This window comes from Chelonia mydas, chromosome 13 (assembly GCF_015237465.2).
Source record: "Chelonia mydas isolate rCheMyd1 chromosome 13, rCheMyd1.pri.v2, whole genome shotgun sequence".
Lineage (NCBI taxonomy): Eukaryota > Metazoa > Chordata > Testudines > Cheloniidae > Chelonia > Chelonia mydas.
Window position 1 is genome coordinate 33,983,709 of NC_051253.2, and position 23,290 is coordinate 34,006,998.

Genomic DNA, 23,290 nt, shown 5'->3' on the forward strand with positions numbered 1-23,290 from the left:
TGACAGGGAAATGGGCTCAGAGGTAATTCCAGCACGTCAGGTGACAGTCCCAAGTGGGTCTTTGTGACCGAGCCCATCACAGTGGGGATATCAGTTTAGCTGGGCCCAGGGGTTGCATCAAGCAAGGCAGAGTGTGAGGGGAGCCCGCACACTGGAGGGGTCATGGTGCCCGATCCACTCCCAGTAGAAGTGTGCATTTCTGGGAATGGGAATCTCTCATCATTTACTGTAAAGAGGAAGAGGAAATTTCCAAGGGACTAGGTCAGGGGCCAGTACCACCCGGGGCTGTGTGTCTCGAAGGGCAGAGCTAATTCACCTTTGAAAAATCCCTGTGGCCCCAAGTGATTGCTTGCCTTGCTTTTAAGGGCTAGAAGATCGCATCCTCTGACATCTGTGAAACAAATATGTGGCCCAGGTGCCAGCTGGGTCCTTGGGTTTACAGAGCCCGTGTCCTAGCCATGGAGCGAGGGAGGGCAGGTGCTGGTAGATTCAGAAACTTTCATTCTCTCCCAACCTCCCCCGCCCCACTCGCTGGGCTATAGGGGAGTCTCTGGCCATCCTTGCGCTGGGCTACTGGCTCCCTGCCCCACTTACCACAGCACAGTGTCCCATAACACTGCTATGGGGACCACACTGACTGCCAAGGGTGAGCACCCCCTACTGAGCCCCCATCCTGCTCCCTGCAGCACAGCACCCCGTAGTGCTGCAATGGGGCCAGCCCTGCCTGCCAGGGGAGAGCACCCCCTGCTGACCCCTGCCCCTCTCCCTGCAGCACAGCGCCCCCTAGCACCACACTGGGGCATTGGAGTCAGCACTGACTGCCAGGGGAGGGCACCTCCTACTGAGCCCCCTCCCCACTCCATGCAGCACAGCACCCCCAGCTAAGCCCGCTCCCCGCTCCCCACAGCACAAAACCCCCTGGCAATCATAGAATCATAGAACGTCAGGGTTGGAAGGGACCTCAGGAGGTCATCCAGTCCATTCCCCTACTCAAAGCAGAACCAATCCCCAACTAAATCATCCCAGCCAGGGCTTTGTCAAGCCTGACCTTGAAAACCGCTAAGGAAGGAGATTTCACCACCTCCCTAGGTAACCCATTCCAGTGCTTCACCACCCCCCTCGTGAAAACATTTTTCCTAATATCCAGCCTAAACCTCCCCCACTGCAACTTGAGACCATTACTCCTCCTTCTGTCGTATGCTACCACTGAGAACAGTCTAGATCCATCCTCTTTGGAAGCCCCCTTCAGGTAGTTGAAAGCAGCTATCAAATCCCCCCTTAGCCTCAGAGGGGCATTGAGGCAGCACTGACTCCCAGGGGAGAGCACCCCCCCAACTGAGCCCCCGCACCCTGGTCCCTGCAGCACAGTGCCCCCAAGTGCCACACAGGCACTGGGGCCAGCACTGACTGCCAGGGGAGAGTACCCTCTACTGAGCCCCCTGCCCCACTTCTTGAACCATAGCACCCCCTAGCATTACACTGGGGCACTGGGGTCAGCACTGACTGCTGGGGAGAGCGTCCCCTACTGAACCCTCTCACCCCACTCCCTGCCCCACAGTGCCCCTTACAGCAGCAATGGGGCCAGCACTGACTGCTAGGGGAGAGCGCCCCCTACTGAGCCCCACCTAGCTCCCTGCCCCACAGTGCCCCTGGTGGGGCCAGCACTAACTGCTAAGGGAGAGCTCCCCCTGCTGACCCCTGCTCCCCACTCCCTACCACCCAGCGCCCCCTCCAGACCCTCTCACACACTCGCAGCCACATCTGTTCCAGTAAATGTGTTTTATTCCCAGCTCTGAAGGGCAAACTCAACTCAATGCAGCCTACGGCCCCTCCTGCCTCCAGGCCTGGGGCAGCTGCGTCCAGGTCTTCCCTGGGCTCTGGCGCTGCTCACGCTTTCTCGTTATATTGCACTGGCCACATGCCATGGTTGCAGCCAATGACAATGTACCTGGAGGCCGCATGGCTGCGGTAGATGCACCGGGCACCCTGCGTCCGCTTCAGCTCGCAAGTGGTGACGGCCAGCGGCCTCTTGCTGCGACGCATGCCCTGGTAGAGCGTGCCCCCGTCCCTGCACACGCTCCGGAGCTGGGCCCGGGAAGCGTGGATGAAGGTGTTGATGTCTTTGCAGGGCTGGGCCATGCCCCGGCGCTGCATCATGGCCCCGCAGTAATCCCGCCCGACATCGGTCCGCGGGTTGTCATGGTGCTGCCACAGGAACTTCTGGTAGCGCGGGCCCTGGGTTGAGGCGCACAGGAGCAGGCAGGCCACCAGCAACGCCAGAAAGAGAGGGCCGGTGCCCTTCAGAGAGCCCATCACCACCTGCAACATCATGCAGGGCCGTTTGGCTCGGTATGTGCCCCCCGCCACGGCACAAGGGAGAGGCCCCCCGGGCTGACCCCATGAGCATGGGGCATAGCCGTGTGGCTGCAGTATGGGTGGGAAACTGAAGCACAGAGACACCGAGCCTGAGGTTTCTAAGGCTTCCCTCAGTGGGCATTGTCTGCGCAAATTGCTTAAGCAGTTGGAAAATCTCAGACTAAGTGACTGTCTGGAGTCACACACGCCCTGCAGGAGCTAGAAATAGAACCCAGGAGTCCTGATGCCCAGCCTCCCGCCCTCCCTTCCAACAACTAGACCCCACTCCTGGCTCCCAGCCCTCCCTGCTATAACCTTAGACCCCACTCCCCTCCTAGAGCAAGTGGTAGAACCCAGGAGTCCTGGCTTCAAGCCCCTCCCTGCCTGGCCTCTCTGGATCGATTTGCATCTGTCTCTCTCTGGGTTCTGTCTGTCTGGCTCTTCATTTGTGTCATGTGCCGAGGTCTTTGGCTTTCACCGCGCTCGGTGTTTCTGCCTGTCTGTGTTAGCTAGTGTGAAAAGTTGGGAAACTTTTTTTTCGGGGGGGGGGGGGGGGGGGGGGGGATGGTATATTTGTCTATATAAGACAAAGCCCCTAATATCGGGACATCTGATTGCCCCACTCTGTGTCTTGCCTGAGTGTGTGTGAACCTGCCAAGATGAGCATCTTTCTGAAAGCTGTGGGTGTCTGTCCCTCTGGGCTGGTCTCTCTGTCCCTTTCTCTCCAGCTGGTCTCAGGGGACTGGGGAAGGGCCGGAGCTCTGCTCCCATTAGCCAGATCCCTCACTAACCTGATCACCTTCTCAGCCTCTCTTTTGGCTGAGCTGGGCACCCTCGCCCACTCCCCGCCCCCGCCCCCCGGCCCTGCTCCCCACCCTGGGTTTAATCCAGTCTCTGACTTACCTGGTGGGGACTTACTTTCTCTCCTGCTGGAGCACAGGGTCTAGAGCTGAGCGTCTGAGTCTCCAGCCTGGCATGTGCCCCTTATATACAGCCTGGCTGGCCAGAGAGGGCTCCCTTGAGCCAGTTTCATATGCCCAGGCCGGAGATGTTGGGTGGGGGCACGAAGTCAGTGAGCACTGGGCACCGGCTAGTTGTTTGAGCCAGCTCCTTCCAGCACTAGGGAGCCTGGCAACCTCCGAAGCCAGGAGCAGGGTTGGCTGGGGTGGGAACACCGGGTCTTGCTAGGTGATCCCTAGGGGAAGGCATGGTGGGCTCCATGTACCAGGCTTCAAACCTCTTGACGGCAAAGGAGGCTGCTAAGGCATTGGCCTGGAGGTGGGAGACCTGGGTCATGGTCCCAGCCCTTGGTCAAGTCCCTTGGCCTCCCCATGCCTCAGTTTCCCCACACGGGCAGATAATCATCTTCCTTTCTCCCACTGTTTCTGTGCATAGGCTGCTTAGCAGCCTCAAACTTCTCTGAAAACCCTAGCCTTGCACTGTGAGCAAATTGAGATGAGGCCTGTCTGTTACTGCGGATGCATACAGAACCCAGCACTATGGGGCCCTGAGCTCGGTCGGGGCCTGGGCAGCAGCCGGCACAAAGGGGGCCCTGAGCTCAGTCGGGGTCTGCACAGCGCCTGGGCACCACGGGGGCCCTGCAGGCGGGAGCTGTAGTAGGCTGTCATCATTTTTCAGATGGAGAAACTGAGGCACCGAGCTTTTATTTAAAAAAAAAATACATTGAGACTTTCCCAGCCATGGAGGGATTTGGACCCTTTTTCCCCATCGATTTTGACTGTAAAGCCAATGGGGATGGGAAAAATCTGCCCACTAAATCACACAGGGAGCACCGCTGTACTCAGGTGTCTCCACTTCCAGTCCAGGGCCTTACCCTTGGGCCTGTATGGCTGGAGAGCTTCTTACTGCTGAAGGGCCAATTCCTCAGGATGTCCCATTGGGCCAGAGCCGGGGACTGTCAGGATCCCTGATCACTTCCCACCAAGGGAAGTCTGGTGTCTTGGGACAGAACCTGACCTGCTGGGAGGGCTTGGCCGAGGTAGGCACAGCAGTAAGTGGGTTTCCTTTCTGAGGACCAGCACTGTGGAGACAGGATGCCACCCCGCCCAGCCCAAGGGCTGATCCGGCTTGGCAAGGCCGCCATGGGGCAGGTGACCCCCAGGGGACGATTTAGTGGAGTCGCCCGAGGCCGGCCCCATTGTTTCAGCTCCCCACTGAACGCACAGATCACCGGCCCATTGTCCTTCTCCAGGCGCCAGAACCAGCTGCCACGTTGCCCGTTGGAGCAGCCCCAAGTCCCACCCTCTGGCAGCTGCACCGGGGGCCCGGCTAAGAGGGAGGAGTGGGCAGGCTCAGGAATGGCTGGGGGCAGGGCCCTGGCCAGGTCAGGCCGCTTGGGGAGCAGGGAGCCTTGTGGCTGGCAAATCCATGAAAAAGGTACTGGCCAGAGACCGACAGGAGTGGTGTCAGCTGGGAAGGTGGAGACTATGAAAGGAGACATAGTCCATTCCCTGCCCCCCTGAGCCAGGTCTGGGGCTGGAGTGGAGCCAGCTCCCCCTAGAGGGGAAAAGCCCTGTGCCCCATTCCTCACCCCCCTGAGCCAGCCAGTCCCCTGCCCTGGGGGCAGATGGGAGCCAGCGCCCCCTAGAAGGAAAAGACCCCGTGCTCCACTCCCTGTGCCCACTGAGCCAGCCAGTCCCCTGCCCCAGGGCCCAATCAGCATCGTAGAAGGCTTGACTCCACTGAAGCTACGTTGAATTACCCTGGGGGGATCTGGCTCCAGGGCCCTGGTGGGGCGACCCTGGTGTACAGCAGGTGCGGATGTAGCCCTGAGGAACCTGGGGGGTTTCTAGGCCAAGGAGAAGGAAGAGAAATGGCGTTGGGGAAACACAAGCACAGCCGCTTTGCAGAAGGGAGCCTTTATTGAGTTAGGAGCAGAGCAAGGACAGGACATTTGAGTGTAGCTGGATGCGCCTTCCCTGCTGTCTGCATTGCACTCGTCCCCACCCCCCAACCCAGCTCCCACACACACACAGACAGCTCCCCCCACACCCCGCCTTTTGCAGCGCGTCTGGTGTCCAGGCCACGCAGAGACACACAGCGGGGTGAATGACCAGGCAGCCTGCCTGACCCATGCAGTCCTGGGCTTGTCTCTGGAGCAAACCTTACTGGATGGGAGCTGCATGGCTTTGAAGCGCTGCTCCCATGGTGCCAGTGTTAATGGAGTGGTGCTGATTGACACCAGCTCTGGGGTTGGCCCCATTGACCCCAGTGGAGCTACGGCCCATTCACACCAGCTGGGAGTTGGCCCCATTGACCTCAATGGAGATCTGGTCCATTCACATCAGCTGGGGGGCTAGCTCCATTGACCCCCATAGAGCTGCGGCCCATTCACACCAGCCGGGGGTCTGGCCCATTCGACACAATGCATGGCTGAGGACTCAGTTCTGTGCCGACACGGAGCAGGGCAGTGGTGCCCGGCCCCATCACATGATGTGGCTCTCGTCGAAGTGCATGGGCCAGCCTGCCGGGTCGCAGGTGATGACGAGGAATCTGTGGTTGGCGTGGCCCAGGTAGCTGCACCGGCCCCACGGGGGACCCTTCAGCGAGCAGGTGGTGACGGGGAACTGAGCCCGGCTGCGCCGCATGCCCCAGTACTCGATGCCCCCGGAGCTGCAGACAGCCTGGATCTGGGCCTTGGGGGCATGGATGAAGGTGTTGATGTTTTTGCAGGGCCGGGCCATGCCCCGGCGCTGCATCATGGCTCCGCAGTAATCCCGCCCGGCATTGGTCCGCGGGTGGTCATGGTGTTGCCGCAGGAACTTCTCGTAGCGTGGGCCCTGGCAGTGGGCAGGCGGGGCCAGGCACCAGGCCAGCACCAGGAATAAGAGCAGGTTGAGTCCATCCCAAGAGAGACACATTGCGGCAGCAGGGCTGGCCTGCAAGAACAAGACACCGTAAGGCATGGCGGAGCTGTGTCCTCTAACGCAGTGGTTCTCAAAGCCGGTCCGCTGCTTGTTCAGGGAAAGCCCCGGCGCGCCGGACCGGTTTGTTTACCTGCCGCGTCCGCAGGTTCGGCCGATCGCGGCTCCCACTGGCCGTGGTTCGCCGCTCCAGGCCAATGGGGGCTTCGGGAAGGGCAGCCAGCACGTCCCTTGGCCCGTGCCACTTCCTGCAGCCCCCATTGCCCTGGAGCGGCGAACCGCGGCCAGTGGGGGCAGCAGAGGGCGGGGGTGGGGAAGGAGCGGCTATACTGTATAATGGGCACCAGGGGGCAGCAGAGGGTGGGGGTGGGTGCGGGGTGGCTGTACTGTATAAGGGGCACTAGGGGAAGGAGAGGGTGGGGGCGGGGAAGGGCGGCTTTACTGTATCATGGGCACTGGGGGCACCCCTGCCCCAGTGTGCAGCTGGAGAAGTTCCTGTGGATTCACTCCAGATTTAGGTCACTGAGAACTGACTTTGGAAGTTAGTGGCAGTGCTGGGAACCCAGGACTCCTGGATCCCAGCCCCCCACCACCAACCCCTACACACCAGGCTGGTGTATGCTGGGGACATACTTCAGCATAGCTCCATCTGTCAGGGGAAATCCACCCCTCCCCCAGTGCCGTAGTTGTGCCAACCTGACCCCCGCTGCAGGCAGGGCTACGTCGGGCCCCTCGGGTCGGTGGATTGCAGACAATGGTGGGCAAGCCCCTCTGGGGGCATAGGTAGTGTTTACACCCAGGCAGTCCAGTGGTGCAGGTGCAGCATTTCATGTGTAGACAGCCTCTCTCTGCCCTCCGAGGGCCGACGACAGACCCAGGAATCTGCACACCCTAACCCTGTCTGCAGTGGGGTCAGGGCTGGATTCTGCTCCCCCACGCCTGAGTCAATCTGCATTTCCCCCCTTGCTAAGATCTGTTCTCAGCTCACCTGAGTCCTGCAGCTCCCGTCAGAGATGGATCCAGCTGCCAGCAGAGCTGAGCATCCCTGAGGCTCCTTCCCCTCTGTCCCTGTTATATACAACCCGGTTGGGCAGCTGGGGGGTGGGGAGGAGGGGATGGGGGAAGCTCCTCCCACTGAGGGGCCCAGGGATTCTGGGTGGGGTAGGGAGTTCTGGAGCAATGGGGCTTTGGCCAGTAGCTTGAGACAAGCTTGAGACACTGTGCACCCTACAGTGCCCCTCAACCCAGCACTACCCCATAGCTGGGGCTGGAACCCAGGAGTCCTGACCCCCCCACCCCGTTCTAACCCACTACGCCGCCCCCCCTCCGGTCCCCAGCTGGGGAATAGATTCCCAATCCCCCCACCCTATGCTACCTCACTAGACCCCACTTCCTTCCCAAAGCTGGGGAGGGAACCCAGGAGTCCTGCCCCCACTCTAACCGATAGACCCCACTCCCCTCCCAGAGCTAGGGAGAGAACCTAGGCGTCCTGGCTCCCTGTCCTATGTTTTAGTTATCCTCCCCCCACCCCATCCCCCTTGCGGGTTGTTTGCCAAGGGATCTCCTGATGAAAAGCCGCCAGCTCCCTGCTGGCTGTTATCTAGGAATGCCTGGGAGCAGATAGCACAGACCCCACACAGCACCCCTGTTCCCCACTCCCCGCCTTCACCCATACCCCCTTACCCCTCTCTCCTAAGCACATCAGCCCTCACATGCAGACATGGGGCCTAAGACAGCTGCATGCTCAGGTCCCATTCAAATCAAAGGAAGAAGACTTGGTGGGGGGCTGGGCACCAGAACACCTGGGTTCCCTCCCGGGCCTCTGGGAGGGGAATGGGGCCTGGTGGTTAGAGCAGGGGGAGGAGTCTGGGAGCCAGGACTCCTGGGTTCTCTCCTGGCTCTGGGTGGGTGGGCAGTAGGGTCTAGTGGTTAGAGAAGGGGGGCGCTGGGAGCCAGGACTGCTGGGTTCTGTCTCTGGGAGGGAAGTGGTGTCTAGTGCGTTAGTGGAAGGGGGCTGGGAGCCAGGACTCCTTGGTTCGGTCTCTGACTCTGGGAGGGGGGAGGATTTAAAAGATTAAGCAGTAGGCACTAGAGGTCAGGACTGCTGTGTTCTACCCCAGAAGACACTGGGGTGCAGTGGCTGGAGTGCGGAGGACCGAGAGGCCGGCTCGCTGACATTCACCTGGCTGTGGCCACACCCATTCTGGAGTTTTGTGCCTCAGTTTCCCCATCTGCGGCACAGGGAGAGCAATCCTAGGCTGCCAAGTGCCAGGAAGCTGCCAAGGGGAATGGGCATGAGGGGCCGCAGCCACAGGCCGCTCTGACCCCGGGGGGGCCCTCCAGGTGTCACATGGTGCAGAGCAATGATCCCCAGGGCTGGTTCCCGGAGCTGTGATAAGCAGCTGCCAGGAGGACAAACCCAGTGTTTGCTTGTGGCTCATCCGCAGCTATTGTTGGTCCCCATGATCCCGTTGCACAAGGGCGCTGGGAAGGGAAAGCCGCGGGGAAACCCCAACCGGCCCTGGGAGCAGGAATGTCCACAAAGATAGAGCTTGGGGTTTGCCTGGAGACCCCACACAGTAAACAGCCCAGGGGTCACCGGCCGCTGGGCTACAGGCGCATGGAGCAGGCTACTGGAGCAGCTGCCCGGACTCCTGGGTTCTACCCCAGCTCTGGGGAGGGGAGTGGGTCCTGACGGGTTAGAGAAGGAGGGCTGGGATTCAGGACTCCTGGGTTCTCTCCCCAGTTCTTGGAGGGGACGGGAGGGGAAGGGGGTTCTAGTGGGTCTGAGCAGGGGAGGTTGGGGTCCAGGACTCCTGGGTTCTATGCTGACTCTCACAGGGGAATAGAGCCTCATGGGTGAGGGGAGGAGCTGGGAGTCGGGGTCAAGCCTCCGCTCTGGGAGGGGCATGGGGGCCAGTGGGTTACAAAGGCAGAAAACTGGCTCCCATTCCTGGCTCCCTGAACCTGCCCTGGACAGGCCCCAGAGAGGAAAGTCTCCCTGCAGCCAACTGGCTTTTCTGCCCTGGGGCCGGTTGGGAACCAGCCCCCGGCGCGGGAAGGACCCGTCTCCCTTTGCAGCAGCCAGTGCCCGTGAGCTGGGGCTGGGCTAGAACAAGCCTTCCAGGGATCAACAGCTGCCTAGCCCGTCCCAGCAGCATACACAGTCCCTGCCCAACTGCATCTGCTTCCAAGCTGTGCACCCCATACGGCAAAAATCACTCATGGTCCTTTGCTGGTCTCCACAACACCAGCAGGGATTAAATTACCTCCTGGGCATTTACCACTAGCGGGCTCTCTCCAGAGGGGGTCACGGGGGCAGATAATCCCATGTCTCAGGGCACCTGGGTTTGTTTCCCATCTCTGCGCGGCCTTGGCAAGTCATTTCGATAATTTGTCTGCAGGAAAGGTGATGCCGCAGGGTGGGGAGTGGATTGAATTTGCGGATCTAAAGCTAAAGACTAGGCCAACGTAAGAAACTCTGGCTGCTAGACAGAGCTAGAGTCCCATGCTGTGCAGTCCTGGGTCACACGCTTCAAAAGACTTCCCAGATTCCAAGCCAGATGGGGCCCTTGTGACCATCTCATCTGACGCCCTGGAAAGATCAGAATTTAATCCGTAAATATCGGTAAATGTCAATTTCACCGCACACACCTGTGAAAAACTCTTTCCGTCGCTGATACTCGACCGGCACAGGTTGGCAAAGTCACACCCACGCAGCCGGAGAACTTCTTTGCGTTCGATCGAAGGACGTCGACTTTGTATATTTGGATACGTGACGTTGAGAAGCGGGGTTGTGATGGTTTATTGAGCGTTAACTTTTTGCATCTCACCATCTATGGGCATTAAACAATTATAGCGTCCTATTATTTCCCACAACTGTGACATTTGAAATCGACAAAAGTTGGAAAAGAAATGCTTAATGCCCAGAATTTTCACCAATGAGGAACATTGAATTTGATAAAAATAGAAAAATATATACTTTAAAAATTGCTATCTTAAAACAAAATCAACTTTTGCCAAGCTTATGTCTAGCCCAGGCCAGAGACCTTCCCCCAAATCATTCCTGGAGTAGATCTTTAGAAAAACACCCAGTCTTGATTTTAAAATTGTCCCTGATGGAGAATCCATCACGACCCTTGGTAAATTGTTCTGATGGTTAATTACACTGGCCGTTAAAAATGTACACATCTTACTGCTAGGCTGAATTTGCCTAGCTTCAGCTTCCAGCCATTGGATCATGTTCGACCTTTTTCTGCTAGATAGAAGAGCTCATTAATAAATATTTGTCCCCCATGGAGGTACTTACAGATTGTGATCAAGTGACGCCTTCCATCCACACAGCTCAGCGCTGTATCAATAGAAGCATGTTACAGGTCAGTATCCTAGGCTCTATGTAATGTTCGTGTTAGATACCTGGGCCCATGACCGCTCCCCAGAGCTGGTGACCCTCCCAATTTGATTGAGAATCAATTGATGCTATTTGATGCTTTTCTTCAAGTCCCAGCACCTGGCGTCACAGGAATGCGTAAGACCCTCAGCCTCCCTGTCTCATACAGCACCCCCTCCATAGCATCCGAGCATGGCACTGTCTTTACTGCAGGCATCCGTGTCACACTCCTGGTGAGGTAGGGACTCACGTGCTGTCATTCACTTATTACAAATGGGAAACTGAGACACAACATCGCTAAGATCCTTCAAGATCTTATCCCTACTGAAATGCGCGGGCTTTGGGCACCCCCAGCTCTATCTCTGTGCCGGTGCTGGCTGTGGGATTGTGAGCTCTGTCTCGCCCCGTGCACTTGTGCAGCACCTCGCACAATGAGACCATGCACATAAGCAGTTGTCTTGGAGCGCAAGAGGACATTCAGCGTCGTCACCGCAAATGCACTCCCAGGAGTAAACACTTGTATCCCATTGATGCTAAATCCATGGGGCGAGCGCTAACCCACGCTACAGGGGGCACGTGTATTTCCCTTTCTCTGCTTTGTGCCAATCAGTCCTGACCCTTGGACCCCAATTAAACAGCTCTGGTTCGCACTAGCTGGGGACCTGGCCGTAAGTGTCTGTCATGGCAAGGGAGGGGGCGAATGTGACCAGCTGCCCCTCCCCAGACAGGCTGCCCAAGGTGTTGTGAGCATTTTCAGCCTGGCTGGGCTTGGTATCCCCGTCTCGTGCCTGCCGTCAGGACTGGAAAGAGCCAGACCACGGACGGGTCCTGACTGGCTGCCAGCAGCGACGGCGGCTGGCCTGGCCCACGGGTTCCTCGCACGGCCGTTCCACAAGTGCTGGCAGGCGTTACAGTGGCTGCAGGAGGTCAACAAGGCCTGCCCCAGCCACAGCACTGGGGACAGGATCAAGGTTACACGGCAATCTGTGTGTGTGCATGCGTGTGTGTGTCTGAGCCCCCTGCTGGAGGGGACGGGCCCTGCCGTGTGTGTGTGTGTGTGTGTGTTTGTGTGTCCCTGCTGGAGGGGACGGGCCCTGCTGTGTGCTTATGTGTGTGTCTGTTTGTGTGTGTGTGTCCCTGTGCCTCCTGCTGGAGGGGATGCGCCCTGCTGAGTGTGTGTGTGTGTGTGTGTTTGTGTGTCCCTGCTGGAGGGGATGGGCCCTGCTGTGTGCTTATGTGTGTGTCTGTGTGTCCCTGTGCCCCCTGCTGGAGGGGATGCGCCCTGCTGAGTGTGTGTGGGTGTGTGTGTGTCCCCCTGCACCCCTGCTGGAGGGGATGGGCCCTGCTGTCTGTGTGTATGTGAGCGTGTGTGTGTCCCTGCACCCCCTGCTGGAGGGGACGGGCCCTGCTCTGTGTGTGTGCGCGTGTGTGTGTATGTGTCCCTGCACCCCCGGCTGTAGGGGATGGGCCCTGCTGTGAGTGTGTGTATCTCTCTCTCTCTGTGTCCCTTAACCCCCGGCAGGAGGGCTAATCCAAACCCCAGGAACATCCAGGCCGTGTAACTAAACCATGCCTGATGTCTTGTCTCATAAGCAAAAACCTCTGCACGTCATGCTTGACTCTGCATGACCCATTTCTAACAAGTGTTGCACAGCCCCCTCTAGTGTCCACTCCACACACAGGCCAACAGCCTGCTACTGCTGCCAGCCAGGACATTTGTTTTTAACATTTCCCCTGGAACAATTTCAGCCTTGCTTTTGAGGGATTGCTGCTTAGGGCAGCTGGTCTCTGCGGCCTGAAAATGATGAGATGGAAAAGAAACCTGCAAAAGGAAAACAGAATATGTGGTAGGTGTATTTTGTTTGTTTAATTTGTGTGTGTGTGCGTGTGTGTGTGCGTGCACGCACCTCTTTAATGACACCTTATTTATCAGGAGAGGGTGTAATTTTTCTTCAGTCTCTCTGATAGAGCTGATTGGAAAATTTGGGGGAATTTTTTTTTCTGGTGGAGAAATGCCCATTTTGTTGAAACAGAAAAATTTCACAAAACTGGGTCAGTTTCAACATTTAATTTAGAAAAATATAGAAAAAAAAGTGTTTAGAAAGTTTTGTGGTGTGTTGTTACAGTCCCAGGCTACTAGAAAGATGAGGTGGGCAGGTAATATCTTTTAGAAGTTGGTCCAGTTAAACATATTACCTCACCCACTTTGTCTCTCTATTTAGAAAAGTGACATTTTTGGTACAGAATGTTTCAGTTTTTTGTTTCGAAATGACTGTTCAGTCCCAAACTAACTTTGCTTTTCATAAAAAAAAGTTTTAAAAGGGAAAAGTAAAAGCTTGGAATCAGAAAGAAACATTGCTAATTTGTTGACAGGAAATGTTTCGATGGACTCAAAAATTATTTCTTTAAAGTTAATGTCATGAACAATTTCAAAATGATGGTGTTTTGTCCAAATCTTGGAAATTTTTCATTGGCTAGAATTTCCATTTTCTGCTCAGTTTTACTCTCTGAAACCAGTAATTTTTACCTCCTGTAAAACAACTTTGTTTTCCCCACGAAATGTTCTGATCTGTGGTACAGAAGACCCAGCAGCGCCTCTGAAATTGAGCATCCTGAATCATGCTTGATTTAAAGCAGGGATGTCAGACATGCATCCTGCATGAGGCATTTATGTGACCCACATGATTTATTCCGAGTCTGCGGCGTCTCTGCTGTCGTTTGAAAACAGAAAGTCAGCTTCTTTCTAGCCCTCATGGCTGCAGAGAAAACTTTCCAAACCTGAATGGCGTGTATCTGATTCAGCCACGCCGGCCTGAGTTTGCAAAGGGCCTGAAACAATGACTCCGAGGGATGAACCCTGCAGTTCTCTCTTGATCTCCTTGCAGTGTCAGCACTACAGCTGAGAAGCAACCCTTCAGCGTCAGCATTAACTATTTCACCGTGATGGAACGGGGACACCCATGAAAGTTGAGTTACTACAACCAGGCTGTATTGTGCCGGTGATCTCCTGGCAAAGCTCGCACTGACGTCAGGGAGCATGGAACCCAGCCCAGGAGCTGGACGCTCCTGCTTTAAAAACCTTCTCGAGACCTTTTCGCACAGCGAGGGAACATGCACAATGGCTCAGTGACACCCATGGTTGTGAGGAGCAGGAGCAGGTGTTGTGCCACCTGTCAGCACCCCGATGTCCAGTTCTCCAGCCAGCCCCTTGGTGCTTTCTCCTCACACGCAAAAGGAGCTTCCTCTACACAGACCTAGAGATCAAACCGGGGCTTCAGCTGTGCCCCAAGTGCCCCAGTCTCTCAGCTGTAACTGACCAGGCCCAGGGGGCTCCAGCGGGCAGGTTTTGGCCACGGAATCTAAGCCAGACCCGGAGAGCATAAATTCAAACCCCAGCCTGGGCAGGGAGCTGAAAATGAAACATGGGCCTGTTGTCCCAGCCTGTCTCGGGGGAAATGTAATCAGAGTCCAACAGGCTACTCAGAAGGTGTTCAAAGTGCTCCTGGCTCTGGGAGGGGAGTAGGGGCTAGCGGTTAGAGCAGGGGTCTGGGAGCCAGGACTCCTGAGTTCTCTAGGGAGCTCTGGGAGCGGAATGGGGTCTAGTGGTTAGAATAGCAGGGGGCTGGGAGCCAGGACAGGGGATTGTGAGTAAGGCACAGGGTGTGTGTGGTTGTTGTTACCATCCCTGTGCTGATACCATCTCCTAACCCCGCAATGTGTCCCTGACCCCTGCAGTGCTGGAGGAGGGGGGTCTTTGGTGGACCAGCTGGATCCAGGGGCAGAGAGCAATCGAAGCCGGCATCCTAAGGGGCCAGGCTGCCTCCTCCCAAGCGATGCAGGGCGGGAAGGATCAGTCTCCTTTGGTGACTGGGGGACCCCACTAAGCGCTGGGGCTGGAACCCTGGCAGGAGACGGCTCCTCCCCCTCCCAGCCCTAGAGATGTGGCCACCCCACATAATGCTCACTGACGGAAGCAAGGCCCGGGAGTGGGCTGCAGTTCAGCTCTGGGTGAGTCATCCCTGTGCAGTGTTATGTGCGGCTGTTACCCAGCTGCCCCACCCCAGAGCTGGCTGCATCTCAGTGCCAGCCGAGCCATCCCCATGTTTGGCTCATCATGGGTTTAGCTATAGGGGATCAGACGTAGCCAGGTCTCATGCCCACACCCCGACCTGGCCATGGAGTTACTAGTGCTGCCCCCTGGTGTTAGCTGTGAGTGTTTCACACCTGAGCTGGGCGCACGCTTTGTGGCCCATGGAGACACTGCAGCCCCTGTGTCTCCGGAGTCTCCAGACAGTGCTGGGGTGGGGGAGCAGTTTGCATGGGCCCCTGGACGGCTTCAGGAGCCAATGAGGGCGGGCACCACAATTAACACCTGGCAGAGCGTCGGGCCTTTCCCCCAGCAGGGTATGTTCCAAATAGGAACGAATACGGCTGGGGCGGTTAGAATCCTTCGGTCGCAGCTTTAACGCAGCAGCCCTGTGGCAGGGGACCTTTACTGGGAAACTCTCCAGGAAAAAATGCAATTTTGTGGCCGCTGCATTTTCCACTACAAAATCATTGCCGGGGGAATTTCCTGACTACCTCTAGCACTGGGACCCCTAAGATGGGCAGCCTCCGTTCTCTCCCAGCCTTGGGCTCCCCTACCCCCAGCCCTGCCGGGGCCCCTCACTCCCGACCCACAGCCCCCTGCTAGACCAGCCCTGGGCTGCCCCACTCCCAGCCCTGCTGGTGGCCCTCACTCCCGACCCGCAGCCCCTGCTAGCCCAGCCCTGCCCCGCCCCCCACCCCCACTCCTGCCGGTGCCCCTCACTCCCGACTCGCAGCCCCCTGCTAGACCAGCCCTGGGCTGCCCCACCCCCAGCCCTGCCGGGGCCCCTCACTCCTGACTCGCAGCCCCTGCTAGCCCAGCCCAGCCCTGCCCCCCCGACCCCAGCCCTGCCGGGGCCCCTCACTACCGACCCGCAGGACCCTGCTAGACCAGACCAGCCCTGCCCCCCTGACCCCAGCCCTGCCGGTGCCCCTCACTCCAGACCAGCCCTGCCCCCCCACACCCCCAGCCCTGCCAGTGCCCCTCACTCCCGACTTGCAGCCCCCTGCTAGACAAGCCCTGCCCCCCCCCACCCCAGTCCTGCCGGTGCCCCTCACTTCCGACCCTCAGGCCCCTGCTAGACCAGCCCAGCCCTGCTCCCCCTGACCCCAGCCCTGCCGGTGCCCCTCACTCCCGACCCGCAGCCCCTGCTAGCCCAGCCCTGCCCCGCCCCCCACCCCCACTCCTGCCGGTGCCCCTCACTCCTGACCCGCAGCCCCCTGCTAGACCAGCCCTGGGCTGCCCCACCCCCAGCCTTGCCAGGGCCCCTCAGTCCTGACCCACAGCCCCTGCTAGATCAGCCTTGCCCCCCCCGCCTCCCCCAGCACTGCCGGTGCCCCTCACTCCCGACCCGCAGCCCCCTGCTAGACCAGCCCTGGGCTGCCCCACCCCCAGCCCTGCCGGGGCCCCTCACTCCCGACTCGCAGGCCCTGCTAGCCCAGCCCTTCCCCCCCCCAGCCCTGCTGGTGCCCCTCACTCCAGACCCGCAGCCCCCTGCTGTCCCAATTGGACGGGATCTCAGTCAGGGACTTTGTCTTAAGCATCCCTTTCCCATGCCAACCTAAGGGCTCTCTCCTGCTGTTCTCCAGGTGATGGTGCCAGCTTCTAGCTGGGGGAGGGGAAAACAAGACTTGACAAGGGCAGGAATTCAAAGCACCAATTTCCTGACTTTGTTCAGGCTTCTCTGATGGAAAAAACCCTTCTCTTGCTGCTGCTGCGGTGCGGGAGTGACTCAGACCTGCCAACTGCAAACTGTTCCAAAGCCAGGCTTGCCACAGCTTCCCTGCCTAGCCGGCCTGCTCCTTTTCAAACCTGGCCCCCATCCCCCGGAGGCCACACCTCTGCGCCGGGCCAGGGCCGGACTTGGCAGAAACAGCGGCAGACAATCCGGGAGACAGAGGCTCACCAGCTTGCGTTTCAGGGAAACCCCTGTTTCTTGGCTAACAGCCTCTTGCTCTTCGTCAGCAGACTCCAGATTTACCTCTGCTCCCGGACCCAGGAGCGCTGTAGACATGGCAGCAGCTTGGGCTCTGCCCTTGTGGCAGGTGCCTTTGGGAGACGGTCTCCAACACCGACATCCCCTGAACTCTAAATCCTGAACTCTAAATCCGTGGATCCCCCTGATATAGATCCATCCGATCCCCCACACTATGGTCTGATCTCTCGCTTCTCCTCCGAGCTCTCCCACTTCCCAGGTTGGAGACCAAACCACTACAGGGCTCTGTGAATATTTATCCAGACCAGCGCCTCTGAAGGATGGGTCCGTGGCCCAGCGCCACTCCCTGAGATTGCCCTGACTCAGCTGAGGAAGGCAGCAGGCCTGTCCCTGGTATCAAAAAGGTTGAGAAACACTGAGCTATACCACACTGAATGGCTCCAACAGGCGAGATTGCCAGAGCCCCACCACACGCTAGCCCGGCGCGAAAGGGGCCCAGCCGGGACAGGGCAGACCTGCTGTCCCAGATCAGGCAGAGCAGCGATTTGAATCGGTGTTTCGCACTTCCCACGGGAGTGCCCCAGCTGGGATGGGGCAGGTCTGGCTCTTTCTCCCAACAATTTCAGAAGGGTTTTTGGTTTCATCTTGATGCCAAGCTGGGAGAGGGGGGAATTTCAAAATCACAAAAGTTTTCACGGGATGGAAGGTGGATTCCTACCCGGCCCTACGGCTGACACAGAAGCCACACAGGAGGACCGAGCAATAAGCAAAGATCTGCCTGTCGGAGCTGGGGCTCTGAATCTCCTCCCCTGCATGAGCAATCTCTACAACTTCTCAAAGTTCCAACTTTCCATTGGGGCCAACACCCAGACCGTCTGTGGGACTAGCCGGTTAGCAGACCTGGTGCCCCAGCAGACCAAGCATTGTCTGGGGGGTTGTAGGACTCATTAAACCTTTTGTTGGGTGCTACAAAAGGCTTCCACTCTGAAGTTCTCCCAGAGTTTGATTCTATCTGTTCAAGCTCTTCTGTTGCCCTCAGGACGTTGGCCCTGAGCGCTAACATCTGCCAGTTAATGGGCTAACATCTGGGGCTTTAATGCACTAATCTCTGGGCTATAAAGCGCAAACATCTGGGGTTTCATGCACTAACATCTGGGACTTTAATGCCCTAACATATGGGGATTTAACATACTAACATCTTGGGTTTTAATGCATTAACATTTGGGATTTCACGCACTACCATCTGGCCTTTGCTACTGAGGAACTGGACATCCATGAAGGGCTCAGATTCCTGATGGAGGCGTTTGCCCTCTTGCACTTTCTGACCACCTCTGGCCCAGGTCTGGTTCTTGCAGTGTCCCTGAGCCGGCTGCACTAAGGAAATCCCCCCCAGCTCCCCACTGCTGGCTTCTCCTCCACTGGGAAGCTGACAGGCACCATCCGCCACTGGGCGCGGGCACGCTGCGGTTCATGCCTCCACACGCAGAGCTAAGCCCAGGCACCGGGCGGATGCTGTTTTGACACATCCCCAACCCGTCTGCCCAGCCACATTTGATGCCAGCCCCACCCCACCCCCTGCCCCTCCCTGGCAGGGAGGGGCTGGACGGGTGGATCCGCGTTGGTTTGTGGGCCTGGGTTTCCTTGCAGGTGTTTCCAGTCACAGTGGCAGCGAGCTCGGTGCAGATTGCCCTGGATCTCTCCAGCCTGGGGTCCCAAGCCGACTCCCCACTCTGCAGAGCTGCCGTCCCATCCCGTTTCCTGATGGCTCCTGGGAGGGCCCATCCCGCTCTGGTCTCCGCCTGGCTATTGTTTCTCTGCTCGGTCGTCTCAGCTGGTAAGTGACCCCTGTTCTCCCCCCCGCCCTCAGATGCCTGGGTTCCATCCCCATGCCGGTCTCTCTCCACCAGGACTGGGTGCTGCAGGGCCCCCTCAGGTGGCTGCCCCGGAAGTCTGGGTCCCGTTCCCATCCTGGTCTCTCTCCGCCAGGACTGGGTGGTGCAGGGCATTCTAGTGGTGCTTTCCCGGACACCTGGGTCCCGTTCCCATCCCGGTCTCTCTCATCCAGCTCTGGGTGCTGCAGGGCCCCCTCAGGTTGCTGCCCTGGATACCTGGATCCCATCCCCAGCCCAATCTCTCTCCCCCAGGACTGGGTGCTGCAGGGCCCCCTAGAGTGGCTGCCCTGGATGCCTGGATCCCATCCCCAGCCCTCTCTCTCTCTCCTTCCCGCAGGGGTTCACCATTTCACCCACTCCCAGATCATTTCGCTGCAGGCGGGTCCCGGATTGCCCAAGCGCCAGAGCCTGCTGCAGGTGAACGGCCTGGCGCTCTCGGCCTACGACAGCAGCAGCCAGAGGATGACGCCGCGCAATGGCTACGTGCAGGGCGACCAGGAGACCCACCAGTTCTGGAGTGTCAGCAGCGCCCGGTGCATGTTCTGGGACCCCTGGGTGGAGACCGAGTACCAGGCCCTGGTGAGGGTGGTGAACGCCAGCTCCCCAAAGGCTGGTGAGTCCTCGGGCCCCGGTACTCTGTTAGCTCAGCTCAGGACAGGGGTGCACGGGCGGTGGGAGAGAGCTAGGGGCAGGACACCAGAGGGGAGTGATTTCCCTAGTACCTAGTGATTAAAAAGCGGTGCGGGGGAGCTGGGAGCTTTATCTCCAGCTCTGGAAAGGAAGTGGGGTCTCATGGTTAGAGTGGGGGGGGGGGGCTGGGAGCCAGGACTCCTGAGTTCTCTACGCAGCTCTGGGAGGGGAGTGAGGGGTAGTGGTTAGAGTGGGGGCGGGGTTGGGAGCCAGGACTCCTGAGTTCTCTACGCAGCTCTGGGAGGGGAGTGAGGGGTAGTGGTTAGAGTGGGGGCGGGGTTGGGAGCCAGGACTCCTGAGTTCTCTACGCAGCTCTGGGAGGGGAGTGAGGGGTAGTGGTTAGAGTGGGGGGGTGCTGGGAGCCAGGACTCCTGGGTTCCATCCCTGGGAGAACTTCGCCCCCACTCTGCCCCCTGGCAGCAGCTCCCTGCTGAGTCACTCACGTGGCCGCTCCGCCCCCAGAGCCCTACTACAGGCAGGTCCTGCAGAGCTGTGAACTGGACGAAGCCAGCGCCGCCGTCCGAGCCGTTACCAGATACGCCCTGAACGGGGAGGACGAGCTGCAGTACCAGGGGGACCGGAACCGCTGGTTCTCGGTGCACCCGGCGGCCTGGCGCGTGGCCGAGCGCTGGAACCGCGAGAGGGAGACGCTGGCCGGGATCACACGCCGCAGCAGTGCAGGACCTTCATCCGGATCACGGCGCCATTCACCGCGCAGACAACAGGTGGAAGTTCTGCCGGTGCCCCTCACTCCCGACCCGCATCCCCCCGCTAGCCCAGCCCCCCCCCGGCTCTGCCGGTGCCCCTCACTCCCAACCCGCATCCCCCCGCTTGCCCAGCCCCCCGCCCCCCAGCTCTGCCGGTGCCCCTCACTCCCGACCCGCATCTCCCCGCTAGCCCAGCCCCCCCCCCCCCCCGGCTCTGCCGGTGCCCCTCACTCCCAACCCGCATCCCCCCGCTTGCCCAGCCCCCCCCCCCAGCTCTGCCGGTGCCCCTCACTCCTGACCCGCATCTCCCCGCTAGCCCAGCCCTCCCCCGCCCCGGCTCTGCCGGTGCCCCTCACTCCCGACCCGCATCCCCCCGCTAGCCCAGCCCCCCCCCCGCCCGGCTCTGCCGGTGCCCCTCACTCCCGACCCACATCCCCCCGCTAGCCCAGCCCTCCCCCGCCCCGGCTCTGCCGGTGCCCCTCACTCCCGACCCGCATCCCCCCGCTAGCCCAGCCCTCCCCCGCCCCGGCTCTGCCGGTGCCCCTCACTCCCGACCCACAGCCCCTGTGATCATTAACCCTTCCTGTCCCCTCAGCCCAGCCCACGGTGCATGTGTCGCTCATGCAAGGGACCTGGGGCCGGCCTCGCAGCCTCATGTGCCATGTGACGGGGTTCTAGCCCTGTGACATCGAGGTGACCTGGGAGCGGGGAGTCCGGGGGGCCCTCGGGGAACAGATGACCAGCGGGATCCAGCCCAACGGGGACCCCACCTTTCAGATCCGGGTGTCCATCGAGCTGGGGCTAGGGGAGCACATGTGCATGGTGAGGCACATCAGCCTGGGGGGCACCCCCCTGAGGATCAGCTGGGGTGAGTGCGGGGGGAGGGAGCTGGGAATGGAGCACCCCTTATGGAAGAGAGGGGCAGGGGAGCTGGGAGCAGAAAGGCAGAGAGGCAGTTTTGGGAAGCATGGATAGGCAGAGAGGAGGTTCTGGGGGGCTCTGAGGGGGAGAGGAAGGTGGGTTTCTGGGGGATCAGATGGGGGGCAGGTGGGGAGGGTCTGGGGGGGCTTTTGGGGTGAGATATAGGCAGGGGTTCTAGGGGCTCTGAGGGGAGAGAAAGGTGGGGGTTCGGGAGGCTCAGAGGGGGAAGGAAAGGTGGGAGGTTGTGGGGGGCTCAGAGGGGGAGAGGAAGGTGGGAAGTTCTGGGGGGCTCAGAGGAAAATGGAAAGTTGGGGGACTGGGGGCTCAGAGGGGGAGGGGAAGAGAGAATTTAGCTGCAGGGCAGACGCATGGGGGGCTGGGGCTGGGAGGGACGGATCAGCTGTGGGGCTGCTGGCCCAGGGCCAAGGGTGGGGGAATGGGCGCAGGGGCGGGCGGGGCCCATGGCTCAGTCTGTCTCTGCTCATTTCCAGATCCCCAGGCCACAGGCCAGGCCGGGTCCCTGGGCGTCCTCGCCGGCTGCGTGCTGGCTGCGCTGGGAGCCGCCGCCCTGGGCAGGTATCTGAGGGGGAGGCCAGGTGAGTGATGCCCCCTAGTGTCCCCCAGCTCCCCCTGCAGCCCAGTGCCCCTAGTGCCCCCAGCTCCCCCTGCAGCCCAGCGCCCCCTAGTGCCCCCAGCACCCCCCTGCAGCCCAGCGCCCCTAGCGCTGCACTGCGGCATTGGGGTCAGCACTGAGTGATAGGGGAGCATGTCCCCCCAGTACAATCTCCCCTGCACAACACCGGAGTTTCCCCTTGCTGGTCTCTCAGCCACGGACTGACCCAGCCTGGCCCTGCAGCCTTTCTCATGCAGATCCTGCAGGGGATGTGAGAAGCCATACACCCCCCAAGGTGTGATAATCCCCATTGCCCCCCTCCATCCCCGCTGCCGGGGGTGGGAGCAGGGTCTCTGCCTGAGTCGATTCTTGCTTGGCTTCCCCCAAAGGCCGCTCGGAGGGGCCGTACCGCCCAGCGCAGACACAGCCAGGAACCCTCGACTCTGCCCTGGCCAAGCCAGGAGACACCTTGGCCACGGCCATGGCTCCATCCTGCCCAGGCATCACCGCGTGACCGTCGCTGTCCTGGGCTGGCACCACACAGCCCAGCCTGGGTGAAGAGGAGGCCCTGGGGGGATCGTGGATTTGGCCAAAACTCCCTGAGGTTACGGGGGGAGGGGGTGTACCCCTGCCGAGCCTCCATCCTGTACTCTCCACAACACCTCCAGTCACCCCTGTGTCCCATAGCACCCGCCTCCACAATTGCCAGGCCCCGGCCCCACCTGGGCGACACCACAGTCACACGCAGGGGGGAACTGGTAGCGCTTTCGAGCCACCAACTGTCAGTACACGTGTAACCTTCACGGAGTTTTTCACTGGAGCCATTTCGTTGCCTTTGTTTGCCCAGGTGCTGTGCGAGGCCGGCTCTGCACCACTGGCATCGGCAGGAGCGGGTGGACTCGGAGCAGGGGCACTGGGTCTCAGGACGCCTGGGTTCTCTTTCTGGCTTTGTGGCTGGCTGCCCTGGGGTGGGTGGGCAGAACATCTTGCAGATCCACGGTTCCCTACTGAGCCCCCTGTTCCCAGTGGCAAGGCGCCTCCTACCAAGCCCCCTGCGATTCAGTGCCCCCCTGAAGCACGGTGCCCCCACCAAGCCTTCTGTCTGCCCTCTGCAGTACAGTGCCCCCTACTGAGCCCCCCTGCCCTCTGCAGCCCAGCGCTGCCTGCTCAGCCCCCACCTGCAGCATGGCGCCCCCTACTGAGCCCCTCTCTGTTCCCTACAGCACGGTGCCTCCTACAGAGTCCCCCGACCCCGCCCCTGCCCTCTGTGCTACCATAATACTCCTGATAAATAATGTACAGGCCCTAGCACGATATGGGGCTGGTCTATAACTGCCCCGCCCCCACATGCCAACACTACCGTAATACACCTAATAAATAATACCACAGAGTACTTTAGCAGGGCCAACCCCACTTCTTAAAAAATCATGAGTCACTTGAAAAAAAAACACTGGAGATTTTCTTAAAAAGCACAAGAGTTTTTATGACACATCAGTTTTTCGGGTCTTTTTTATTTGCCTTCAGTTTCTTTGGTTTCGGTTTTTCCGAAACTTTCAGGGTCACGGTTTCAGGCATTTCTGGGCCACCCCAAGGGCTAGAACCGGCCTTGTTAACTGAAAATCACAGGACTCCAGAAGCTGGGGGTTTTTTCCGAAACACCTCCCTCTCCCCGGCTTGGCAGTGTTGTGGTGGGGGCTGGGGTTTGATGAGAACCCAGTCCCTTGGGCCTCCTCAGCTGTCCCCCACACTCTGTGGGGGGGTGTGAGCTGAGGGAGCAATGTGGGTCAGAGAGATCAGATCCCCCCATCTATGACA

The 23,290-nt window shown here is 59.5% G+C and overlaps 3 protein-coding genes across 3 annotated transcripts; 1 reads left to right on the forward strand and 2 right to left on the reverse strand.

Annotated features, from left to right (window-relative positions):
- Positions 1–1,804: 1,804 nt before the first annotated feature.
- LOC102939004 (ribonuclease-like) lies at positions 1,805–2,328 on the reverse strand. Its single transcript, XM_007067493.2, has one exon. The coding sequence runs from the start codon at positions 2,326–2,328 to the stop codon at positions 1,888–1,890; it is 441 nt and encodes a 146-aa protein (XP_007067555.1). The 3' UTR covers positions 1,805–1,887.
- Positions 2,329–5,222: 2,894 nt separating this feature from the next.
- On the reverse strand, positions 5,223–7,280 carry LOC102938783 (ribonuclease-like). The gene is made up of 2 exons (XM_043526814.1): positions 7,228–7,280; positions 5,223–6,254 (listed from the first exon to the last, which is right to left on the reverse strand). The coding sequence occupies exon 2, from the start codon at positions 6,234–6,236 to the stop codon at positions 5,802–5,804; it is 435 nt and encodes a 144-aa protein (XP_043382749.1). The 5' UTR covers positions 6,237–6,254; positions 7,228–7,280; the 3' UTR covers positions 5,223–5,801.
- An 11,048-nt stretch (positions 7,281–18,328) lies between these two features.
- On the forward strand, positions 18,329–22,464 carry LOC119563655 (DLA class II histocompatibility antigen, DR-1 beta chain). Its single transcript, XM_043526815.1, is given in 7 exon segments — positions 18,329–18,486; positions 18,882–19,157; positions 19,697–19,891; positions 19,894–19,959; positions 20,537–20,809; positions 21,354–21,458; positions 21,865–22,464. Coding segments are annotated over 7 exon segments (1,113 nt in total). The 5' UTR covers positions 18,329–18,413; the 3' UTR covers positions 21,990–22,464.
- The last annotated feature ends 826 nt before the right edge of the window (positions 22,465–23,290 follow it).

Coding starts and splice junctions, on each gene's coding strand:
- LOC102939004 (XM_007067493.2), bottom strand. CDS start 2,328: ATGTTGCAGGTGGTGATGGGCTCTCTGAAGGGCACCGGCCCTCTCTTT.
- LOC102938783 (XM_043526814.1), bottom strand. CDS start 6,236: ATGTGTCTCTCTTGGGATGGACTCAACCTGCTCTTATTCCTGGTGCTG.